At 47.0% G+C, this 12,311-nt stretch overlaps 1 protein-coding gene across 14 annotated transcripts in view; it reads right to left on the bottom strand.

Annotated features, from left to right (window-relative positions):
• LOC119176042 (uncharacterized) overlaps positions 1-12,311 on the bottom strand; it is a 475,621-nt gene that overhangs the window by 384,961 nt on the left and 78,349 nt on the right. For all 14 annotated transcript variants that reach the window (XM_075881071.1, XM_075881080.1, XM_075881083.1 and 11 more), the window contains 2 exons: positions 9,875-10,002; positions 6,574-6,882 (listed from right to left, as the gene is read on the bottom strand). In XM_075881071.1, the coding sequence (XP_075737186.1) occupies positions 6,574-6,882; positions 9,875-10,002 (437 nt within the window). The remainder of the gene's footprint in view (positions 1-6,573; positions 6,883-9,874; positions 10,003-12,311) is intronic.

The following is a 12,311-nucleotide window of genomic DNA, read 5'->3' as shown; positions in this document are numbered from 1 at the left end:
TGTCGTACCCCTTATCTGGCCCTCAGGGGACGAGCAAGATGTTCTGCCGGGCGAGACGCGGGCATGTGTACGGAGGACTACGGAGCTGGGTGAGGTCCTGGGTGGCCGAGAATCCAGGTGCCAGGGAAATTGCTGGCTGAATCGAGGATCGCCGAGCGGTGCCGAGCCGTACCGAGCGACGCGCCAGACTCGAACGTAGGCCGCGAGCTCACGAGCTGTGCACCTGAGGGAACCTGGCTCTGCCCTGGCCAAGGCGAGGAACGCCGGTGACTGAGCTGCCGCACCGCAGCTATAGCGAGCAGCATTTCAGCACGGTACAGACGGTGCGGTGCTGGCCAGAACCTGCACGTGGAACTACTTTGCCCAGGCGGTGATCAAGAGCTCTAAAACAAGGTCCGAGGTCGCGCTGGTCCAGGCATCTCCTAGACGACGCCACCGCTGCTTGAGAGCTGTGAGTCTATGGGACTCTTCTTTCTTATTTGACGTGGTGGTCGTCCCGACGGCGTCCACACTGACTTTTCATGGCCTTCCTTTTGTATATAAACGTTTGAACTCGTCTCCCTGCCTGTTTCCTGTGTCGCTGCACAGTGGTGGAAGTGCTCGAACCGTCCTAAACATCACAATTTTCTGGCGTTCGCGACAGGACAAAGCTCTAGCTCCAACTTTCAGAGCCGAACTTCTCTTTTGTGCAGTGGGCGGAAATGGATTGGGAGAAGTAGGTTTCGATTGGCAAAGAACTTGGCTTGTCGGGTAACGAACTGAAGGAGTGGATTGAAGAGCAGCAGAAAAAAGATCGTGAGAGACGAGCTGAAGGTAGGGATGCATCGCAAATAGCGCACAAACAGGAGATCGCTCGGCTGGCCGTGGAAAAAAGTCTGCTGGAGGCTAAGTGTCGTCTTGCGGAGCGCACGGCTGGGATGGTTGGAACCGGTGAAGAGAGCATGGAAGCCAGCAGCGAAGCGTTCAGGAGCCCCCACAAGCTTATTCCTCCCTACAATGAGGGCCGCGACGAACTCGACGCGTACATTCACCGCTTCAAGTGGGTAGCCACGAGCCAGGAATGGCCAGGCGACAGGTGGGCGCTCTCATTAAGCTTATGCCTCTCAGGTGAAGCCTTGAGTATTGAAGGACGTATGGCAGCGGATTTGCTACAGACTACGAAAATTAGAAGCAAACCTTGTTGCAAAGATTTCGAGTTAAGCCGGAGAATTCTGAGACAACGAGACAATTTGCTGGTCGGCTGCTCGGCTACTTTGATGATTGGCAGCTGACAGAGGGGACAGGAGCATTGAGGTTACGTGACAGTGATGGTAGCATGGTTGTAGCGCAGGAGCGTGGGACATGCTTACAGACAATATAGCAGTGCTGCCCGCAGGCACGTGTGAACCTTATAAGGCTAGTTTGAGAAAACTATTGGGCTGGCGTCGCTACAGTTGGCGATGTCACAGTGGTAGATCATGCTAGGAAAACGCTAAACTTCGGAGGATAAAGCCGCTTGAAGGGTGACGGCTACGGCAGTTTTAAGGACATTGTAAGTGAACAGCGCTTGACATTGTGAGTTGGCGTTTGGCGTAGACGCATAGCAGTTTCCATTCATTCATTCTGTTCACAGAAGGTAGTTACTTGGCGTAAGAAATCATGAGTGTATATTAGAAAGCTCTATACTGTTTAGTACATAAGAAAATGAAATCTTGTGCATTTATTGGGTTTTTGTTGCCCATATGCATGTTTAATTTAAGAAGTTATCATTCTTCTGGACTGTATCACTGTAAAAACAAATCGGCTTTTACATTAGTGTCATCTCCGGATATTGTTGGAAGTTGCGGGTTGTTCTGTCCCTCATCACTTTGTTGTGTGAGAAAAGTTTTGTCGAAACAACTTTCTTGTGTGGGGGGTTATTGTGAGGATTCGAGAAAAACGACTACGATGAAGGTGCGGGACAAGGCACGTGTGATTACGAGGCAACTGTGCGCCAATCAGCTGATGACTTGCGGTGGCCCATAGAAGTGGCGTGCCACGATTGGGCCACGTGTGATCATTACATGGCGGTAGGCTTTGTGGCTGGGGACGAGCAGAAGCAGAGGGAGATGGAAGAAAGCGCGCCGAAGCGTCGGACACAGGTGATCCAGGTTCCGGCCAGGCAACGCGGCCGTCCACGCTGCTGCCATCCAACCACCATCTGGGGAGGCATTGCCGGCACGAGTACCGCATCTCGGGGCGCGGCCTGGCCTGCTGTTCTCTTCCTTGCCGAGGGCATCGCAGATCTCGACGAGGTGTCTCCACGGTCAGCCGTTCGGCACAGCGATGAACGTGGCCTGGCTAATGGTCACGGTTGCGCAGAGAATCGCGTCTCGACGCAAGATGTTCACTGGACGGGCTGGCCCATTTTACGCATGGAGCATCGCGTCTCCGATGCGGGTTGACTGCTCCGTAGTCGCACCCATGCCATCAAGCGCCGGTGTCACCAGAGCGTCGCACATCGGCAAGTAAGCGCATTCCATAGCGCCTTTCCACCGCCTCCTGCCCTGCACGTCATCGGCGTCTGTCGTACCGCCGATCTGGCCCTCAGGGGACGAGCGAGACAATCTGCCAGGCGAGATGCGGGAATGTGTACGGAGGACCACAGAGCCGGGCGAGGTACAGGGTGGCCGAGAATCCAGGTGCCAGGGGAATTGCTGGCTGAATCGAGGATTGCCGAGCGGTGCCGAGCCGTACCGAGCGACGCGCCAGACTCGAACGTAGGCCGCGAGCTCACGAGCTGTGCACCCGAGGGAACCTGGCTCTGCCCTGGCCAAGGCGAGGAACGCCGGTGACTGAGCTGCCGTACCGCAGCTGTAGCGAGCAGCATTTCAGCACGGTACAGACGGTGCAGTGCTGGCCAGAACCCGCACGTGGAATTACTTCGCCCAGGCGGTGATCAAGAGCTCGAAAACAAGGTCCGAGGTCGCGCTGGTCCAGGCACCTCCTAGACAACGCCACCGCTGCTCGAGAGTCGTGAGTCTACGGGACTCTTTTTCCTCATGTGCCGTGGTGGTCGTCCCGATGGCATCCACACTAACTTTTTATAGCCTTCCTTTTGTATATAAACGTTTGAACTCGTCTCCCTGCCTGTTTCCTGCGCCGCTGCACAGTGGTGGAAGTGCTCGAATCGTCCTAAACATCACAGTTTGTTTTCAAATAAGCTCTAAACAGATTTTTATTTGGCACAAATGTGGTGTATATTGCATATTGTTGTGGAGAAAAATGAGATGTTTCTCGAATTCGCAAAATTTTGCAAACCATACAAACTTTAGACATCAGCAAGTATTTCTTTTTACGCGACTTCAGATATAAGCAAGTATGTTCAAAGCAAATTATAACTTCCATAGGCTAAGAATTTATTACTCAGGTATTGATACGTAACGCAATACAGTAAATCCTCGTCAACCCCAAGTGGTATATCTTGAACTCTCAGTTAAGCTGAAACTTTTTTTGCCACGCATTAACCCACAATAGGTGCCGTGTATTTGCCCCCTCTTATCTCGAAAGGTTGTTCGGAGGGGACAGCGCATATCTCGAAATCTTGACCGGGAGGGAGCAAGCAAAGTCTACTCCCAACAGAAAACGAGGGCATTGTGTAATGCTTAGCTCTTACTATGCGTGAGGAACGCGATCGTGAAAGATGAATTGGAAATCCCCACAGTCACAGCCATTTGTTATCCGCCTCGTTAGGCAACTATGGGAGTGATAATGTGAGTGCACTTGCGCGTGACTTTTGCGCTGTGTGCAGCGGACGTCAGCACGTACGTAAGCTAACTCTTGCAGGTGCGAGGTGGCTGTGTGTGTTCCCAGCGATCTGCATGTGACAAATCTTCAGTGTGTGTCTGTGCAACAAACGCTCCTGAATATAGACCAAGATGTCCTGCCTAAAGCAATGCAAATCGCTAAGGTTAAAGAGAAAAGTCGCTTTATTCAAAGACGTCAAAAAAGAATGTCGAAGCAAGTCGTGCATCACCAAACAATTCGGCGTCTCTTTGTCAACCCTCTCGACAGTGTTTAAGAACAAGCAAATGGTTTTGGAAAGCTTCGAGCAAGCGGAAGCACATTCTAGCTTCTAAATTTTCGGAAGTTGAAGCAGCACTTCTGTTGTGGCTTCACAATGTTCGAACAGCCGATCTTCCAATGATCACCCAAGTGATGATGGAAAAAGGCAGATGCTTTGGCACCCCAAATGGGTCATGCGGACTTCAGCTGCAGGAATGACTGGTTTGAAAGGTTTTCAAGAAAAGAAACGTGTCATCGAAGCCTATTAACGGCGAAAGTGGCATTGTTGACGAACAGGCTGCAGATGTATAGCGCAACCTATGCCTTGCCGCGCTACAAAAAAGGGTAAGCGGACGAAAACATTTTTAATCGCGACAAAGCTGCTCTTTTTTATAAGATGTTGCCTAACCGCACTTACACACCAAAAGGCAAAGCGTGCTCAAGGGCCAAGCGATGCAAAGACAGGATTATCATTCTTTTTGGTGCCATCGCTACCGGCGATGAAAAGCTGCCCTTGCTCATCATTGGCAAGTCGCTGAATCCCAAGTGTTTTCGAAATGCACAACTTCTGATGGATGTGACCAACCGCGCAAATAAAACGGCCTGAATGACGGCGGCGCTTTTCAAAGACCATGTCTGTGTACTTGACCGTAAGATGGCTAAGGACTGTTGGAAAGTGTTGTTTTCTGTGGGTAACCCCGGTCACGAAAAAATCGACAACTTGCCAGCTGTTGTGCTGGAATTCTCGCTGCCAAATATGACGTGCGTTCTCCAGCCTATGGATCACGGAGTCATTGAGATGGCCTGAAAATATTGAAGAAAAAGCCTGCTGCATCGTATTCTGCTGCCATGCGACAATGGGAAGAAGTATGACACCAATCTGCTGTGTGGCCTAAGCCTGGCGCCAAGTATGCCCGCTGGAGATTTCCAGCTGCATCGCTCATGCCGAGTTTTCTCGAGCCCTGGCATCAATCGAAGAAGACATTGGCACGGAATTCAGCAACTGTGATGAGCTGTGCAGTGAAGTGCGCAAGAGAACTGGCTGCGTGAGCGATATTAAAGACGTTGAGATCACCTTTGAGGAGTACGCGCTCCATGAGGCGGACATCCCCGTTACCGGTATGCTGTCGGGCGCGGATATCGATGAGATGGTTGTGAACAATGAAGATGACCACACAGAAGGGGAAGAGCTCTGAGAAGTGCATAGGATGACAAAAACACGTCACTTGCTGTGCTTGCGGAGTCGAAGGCAGCGGCAGCGACCAACGTCTCATGCGATGTGTCGAGCAAATAAAAAACGCATTTCTCGAACCAAACGTGAAACAGGCAAGCATCACGCAGTTTTTTGGTCCTTGGTAATGAATTCTTTTTTCCTGCAAGTTATTGTGCCTTTACTACAGTAGCTCTTTCGTGCAGAGGGGCTTTTCCCGACAACACTGGCTTAAGTTTTGCAGTGACCCGGGCAAACATTTTCAGCGTTTTAGTTAACCTAAAACACCGTTTATCTCGCAGTTTTCCCTGGATTTGATGGCTTCTAGTTAAAGAGGGGTCACTGTACTATAAGATGGCACAAAAATTGCAGTAATATTGATGAGCTATAAGTACTTGACAAAAGCACTTTTGTTTATTATGTCAATCAACTATGGTATTGAAATGATTGTCTCAGAATAAATTTTTTGACAAAGAACGTTTGGATGACAAACTATGAACTTCAGATAGCGCCCATGCCACAAAAATAATTCTTGCTCCAATGTATTGTGGTAATTCACTTTTTCAATGCAAGAAATCAAGACAATTCAAATTCATTTGAGATGGGTGTTGAAATGGTTGCGACACTTGGTGTGGAGTGACCCAACATCTGGTGGGTGCTTCATAGTAACGATACTCTGAACTCTAACTTCAAAATTAGCATACCAAGTGCGAGAATATAGATGATGAATGCAGTCACTCACTATTTTATTATTTTTTTACTGGCACAAGGCTGTAAGCATGTTCGAAAAATTGGACATTAAAAAACTAAATTCACCTTCAGAGCATACTTTGCTAGTTTTTACAATGCGAGCCATATAGGAACTTTGCTTAGGGAACTGCATTCTTTCGGTGAAAATTACTGGATGAAAAAATTTTCCCAACAAATACAAGAGCACATGATTTAATGGAGCTTGGCACGATCCAGTTTGCTATTAATGCAGCTGTTCAACCACCACTGGTCACTTTTAATGATACAGATAAGTGGCGTTTCAAGCCATTCAACTTTTGTTGGCCTGAACAACTCCTTTAGAGCATGGTAGATGCAGCTTTCTCAAATTCAGTTTAAACGCGGCAGGATTCACCTGTGAATATAATTGGTGCACAAATAACATCACTAAACTTGAACAAAGCACTGGCCTTTTGTTCACCTAGTTCCTGCACTGTTTCATATGCAGTAAAATGCACCAAGAAATCTGGATCAGCATTAAAGGACACACACCTGTCGGTCTACTGGGCACACATCCCACTAACACATGTCATTACAGTGTTAGCCCCAACCATAAACAAAGGAAAACATACCTTGCCCTCGTCCTGCTGCCTCTCTCCTTTGAGACAATCCTCATCATCATCTTCCTTGTCAAGACCATCCTCTAGCTCATCTTCCAAGCCACGTGTGCCATTGTTAATGCCACTATCATCATCTAGGTCACCCCTGTGTAATCGTGGATGCAATACAATTTCTTCATCAAACTCCTCTTGATCAGAGTAAGGTTCGATGCGGCCTGTACTGTCTAAAGAGTCAGCGGTGACCCCATGACCACCTTCCAAATCAGTGCCAGTGCCCGCCTTACCAGCTGTAGACACGGTACTTGTGAAGTCTCCATCCTCCTGGACAGCAGCAGATAAACATGTCATGAAGCTCTACACAGGCAAAAAAAAAATGAGCTTGTAGGCAGCATTAAAGAGCCCCAGAACCAACTTTGAAAACTTTCTAAAATTTTAAGTAGACGCACACATTAGGTTAAGACATTGAGTTTAGAATGCCGTAATGATCAACAATGCAGCATGCTTCAGTGCTACAAGCTCTGGGTGCTCTGTATATTCTAACAAGCAGACTTTTCTTCTATCTAGGCTTTTTGGCAATCCTCAGCCCCGCGAGAATCAGCAGAGATGATGACACATTGCCTAATCATCATTAGATACCTACAACCGACACAAAAGTGTTTCACGCTTGCCGTAATGACAACAGGCATCGCTGACTGATGTTCCCACACTTAAATGCAAATATATACCCTATAAAGTGGCCGAAGGGATGATTGCCACCTTAGCTAGATGGTAGAGCATTTGATGTGTTATTCAAAGGACGCAGGTTCAATGCCTGCTGGTACCAACTTATCTTTTCGTCGACTTTTATTTGTTCACATTTACACTACCTCTAACAATATCCCCTATAGTTTCCAATGCATCACTGTCCATCCTCATAAACTTTTTACCAATATTCATCATCGATGATGATTGTGAGGTTTAACGTCCCAAAACCACCATATGATTATGAGAGACACCGTAGGGGAGGGCTCCGAAATACTGACCACCTGAGGTTCACGTGCACCCAAATCTGAGCACACCGGCGTACTGCATTATCGCCTCCATCGAAAATGCAGCCGCCGCAGCCAAGACTCGATCCCCCGACCTGCGGGTCAGAAGCCTAGTACCCTAGCCACTACATCACTGCGGCGAACCCAAATGTTCATCATCATCAGCCTGACTACGAATGAGGAACTATATAGACCCTAACAGACTATGTATGAAACCATTCCAAGATGGTGCAGACACTTCAAGACAATGTCGCCTGTCTTTTTTGCTTGTACCTTTCCAGTTTATCAAGAGCTTTCTCACTGAAAGAGCTACATTTCTGTTATATTAAAAAGTATTTTGCTAAATAATATCATTTTCCTAATTAGGATCTCTTTACCTCGCAGGGCACTACAAATTTGATAAAGAAAATCGTTACAGGAAGCAGTTTAGAAATACTTCCTACATCACATGTTTCTCGATGCAGCCATTAAAACACACCCACAAACCCCTCCCATACTATTCTCACTTACATTTACATTCCAATTCTCATGGAGTGCAGGCAACAGATGAGTATAAAAGCTCTCAGCTACCCAATGTGTCGTTAATTGAACCTACACTGTGATGTTCTATATTCAATGAGCCCTCAAAAAAAAAAAAGAAACAATGATGGCGCAAGTCTCATCCACCTGCTCCAAACCACTGGTATGTTAGTAGAAACAAATCCATCCACAATTGCTCAACAAGTGATAGTTTTAAAAGAGCCCTGACAGCAAAAGATTTGTTTTTTGTGGTATTTCTAGTATTTATGCATTTATTTATAATACCTTCAAGGTATAAATAAATTTTAGAGGGAGTGAGGTCTACTTAACAAAAATGAAAGAGAAAGAAAGCATAACAGTAAAGTTACAAAATTAAAAAGATTTCGTAAAGGACATTAGAGAACATCAAGCGAAGTAGTTAAAAGCAATGTAGAAGAAACAAACGAGCAATGTTGCAGTAGGCTTGATAGGACATTCTTAAATGCAGTTGTATTAGTTATATTCGTTATGAAGGCAGGTAAATGGTACCAATCTCCTGCTGTCCTAGGAACAAATGAGTTGGAGGCTGCAGTAGTAGACAAATATGATATGGTAACCTTATCATGATGATAACTCTGTGCAAACGAAATAGAGCTGGGTGTAGAAACAAGGAATGAAGTGCGGGTTATGGTAGTTGTTAGGCATTACATCCACTACGGACAGCTGGCATCACCTATCGTGATGTTGTGCAACTATTAGCGGTTGAAGAGAGTGGCCGCAAGGGGAACGGAGAGGATGGTTGGGGCGAGCGCGAAGCGGTTCACGAGGCATCAGTTATGTAATCTCTTCGAATTGTTAATAAATCAGTTGTTTGTCGTTCAATCAGTCGTGTCATCGTACGCATCAACCCCTGACATGGCGACGAGGACTTAACAACGAACCTATGGTCGATGTAGAGCAGAAGACGAAGCGAGAAGATAACACTGTACGTACCGAGGCCTAGCAACAGCATGTGCAGCCAGCGACAACGACCAGTATAGAGACCGACCACACCGAAGTGAAAAACTCCCTGCTGATCGCGGACGAAGCGGATTTTGGCACTTACGAGCTGAAACTTACGACGCCTCAAGGTATTTTCGAAGACAGCTTCTCTCCGACTCGCTTGACACGCACGGACGCCATCGAAAATCAAACTACACCGAACGAAACGCAAACAAAACAATGGAGCTCGCGATGCTCAACACTACGTTGCAAATAATGGCGCGACTTCTCGAAAGGCAGTTGGGAACACCGCCAGGCACATCGAACAACAACGCCACCAGTGCTCAGCTGTAAATAACTACGACACCAGATCTCATGGGAACACTGACGACCTATTCGGGAACTGAATCAGACAACTTCGCACGGTGGGAGACTGCCGTAGAATCCATGCCCGAGTGGTGCGCATGGACTGAGGCAGCAACAATCAACGCAGGAATCTCGCGACTTAGGGGCCACACAGCCACTCGGCACCAAACTACCGGGCACCTGCACGCGGACTGGACATCATGGGTGACGGCATTAAAAACTGAATTTGACAAGCCTCTCCTGTTCTGTCAATGGGTCGCCTACGTCGACGCAAGAGCTCAACGAGAGAACGAAACTATGACAGACTATATGTACAGAGCCGAATGGCTTCATTGCCTTGTGGCTCTATATTATATAAAATATTGAAGTATTATAAAAATACCTGTTCAAACAAGCAATAATCATAAAATCATAACCCTCTATCAAGTGCTCATCAATACCTCTGCAAGGGAACGTTGTCGCAATGAAGAGTAACGGCTTGGCTTGGCTTCAGATTGAGAACTTCCTACAGGGCTTCCCCTAGGTGTCACTGTAGTTGCTGTGCTCCTCTTCAAATCTGTGTTATCACCTTAAATGAAATGAATTCAATCATTATTATTCATGAAGCGTTTCTGCGCTGAACTTGCTGGTGATGAAAAGTAAACGATACAAAGCTATTTTTAACTTTGGAAAACTAACTTTTTCAAAAGCAAACCGCACATGTGCACATGAAGGCCTTTTCTGAAGAGAAACATACGGTTTGAAGAAACATATTCCACAAGTTACAATATATAGCCAACATAAGTTCCATTATAAATGCAAAACAAGAAATGACTTTGATTACCATCCATAAACACTGAAAGTCTAGGCAGCACTGTTGGATGAATAAATACTGACTTGTGATATCTCATATTCCCACATCCTTATTTGTACCTGCTATGTGCAGACAAAGGCAATAAAGATGATTGATCTGGTAGCGCGAGTGTCTCTTGTAGTACAACACACAGGTTATGATTTCTATTTGTGTTGTCACCAGTGAAACTAGGCACAAATATGGATGCACCATCATTATGGACAGAGACGCTATATTAATTGAAAAATTAAATTATTTAAAAGCCAACTACGGCGATTTTTCGACTATGTCAGGGTAATGGTGATTCTATGTCCCTGAGACACTCTTGCCACGAGCCTAATAAATGAAATAATAATAATAATAATAATAATAAAAAAATAATTTCTCCTCAATACGTGGTAAAATACTAATGCACAGAAAATTCGAAAATACATTTAATAAGCAAGAAGGCAATATCGAAACCACACCAAGCTCACTGCCTACGTATGACTGTGATGTAGTACCTTAAAAATGCGAGCATAGCAGACGACAGTACCACATCATTTAGAAGATGAGAAGAATGAAGAGGCATTGCAGCGCGCCCATTAAAAAAAGAAGAGGAGACGCTCGCGGAGAACGAAGCTGTTCGGACGCCGGCAAGACGACGCAAGGGAGCCTAAGGCGAACCCGCAACTACGCGCAAGGTTCGAAAGGCCGGGTTCCAGTCCTCGAGCCATTGACGTCTTCGGGGCACGGCGTGTCGGCGTGGCCAGGCGCGAGTTCTCGGTGAGTGGTCCTGCGGACATCTCCGGTACGGTGAGTGCCCTCGAAAGACCGGAGCTGCTGACCACGTCCACCGAGCCGCCGTCGCTGACAGTGTGCGGCTACTGCTAGACCTGGTGATGCCCCTTACAGTGGTATGCTGACCTGGAATCCAAGCGACGACAGCATCCGAGCACGCAACGGGTCCCACTTCAAGGCACCGGGCTACGGCACAGACTGTGAGACTATTTACTCTTTTCTTTCGTGTGTGAACTGCATGCGTGTACGACTTATAGTACTGTATGTGCAATAGTTTTTTTTTGTTCATCCAATATAACTCCCGTTTGTTTTCCTCACTGTCTCCATCTTCCTCGCGTCACACGCCTTGCTATGTGACAAACCTAACACACGACATATCTGGCGTCCGCGAGACAGGACTACTCTTATTACATCTAATTAGAGTATCACATCGCATATGTGTGTGTGACGGTCGATGATGGAGGCAGATAAGCTGACGGCGATCGGAAAGAAGTTGAGGTTAAGTGGCTCAGCACTAAAAGAATGAATGGACTAAGAACGCGCACGCGAAAAAGAGGCACGTGACGCTCGTCTGGCTGAACGAACTGCCGCGAAAGAAGCCGAGACAGAGGCAGTCGCTAGATTACAAGCAGAGAAGGAAGTTCTAGAGCTCAAGTTAAAGTTGAATCAGTTAGGTGCGACAGCAGGTAGCACAACTACTGGGCAGCTTACCGAGAGTACGCCCCTAGGCACCACGCAGAGCTACCAAAGTCCACATAAACTCATCCCAGCCTTTAACGAGGAACGCGATGAGCTGGACGCATATATACAGCGATTTGAGCGCGTCGCTACTAGTCAAGACTGGCCGCAAGACAAATGGGCCCTATCACTAAGCCTTTGCTTGACCGGAGAGGCCTTGAGTGTAGTTGGTAGGATGGCACCAGAACATGCCACGAACTACGTAACGTTGAAGAAAACGCTACTACAAGGCTTTAGGTTCACAGAAGAAGGCTATCGGACAAAATTTCGATCAGCAAAACCAGATAAGTCTGAAACAGGCACGCAGTTTGCCGGGCGTCTATTAGGTTATTTGGACCATTGGCAAGAAATGGCCAAGACAGACCGAACCTACGATGCTCTGCAAGACAAAATTGTCTCGGAGCAGTTTCTCGCACAATGCCATGAGAAACTCGCTGTGTTTCTTAAAGAAAGAAACTGTGTAAGCCTTGAAAAACTTGCGGAGGCTACAGACCACTACTTGGAGGCCCAGGGGTTGATTAACCTTG

This window comes from Rhipicephalus microplus, chromosome X (genome assembly GCF_043290135.1).
Source record: "Rhipicephalus microplus isolate Deutch F79 chromosome X, USDA_Rmic, whole genome shotgun sequence".
Classification (NCBI taxonomy): domain Eukaryota; kingdom Metazoa; phylum Arthropoda; class Arachnida; order Ixodida; family Ixodidae; genus Rhipicephalus; species Rhipicephalus microplus.
The sequence above is the reverse complement of the archived record's forward strand: the minus strand, read 5'-3'. Positions and strand labels throughout refer to the sequence as shown.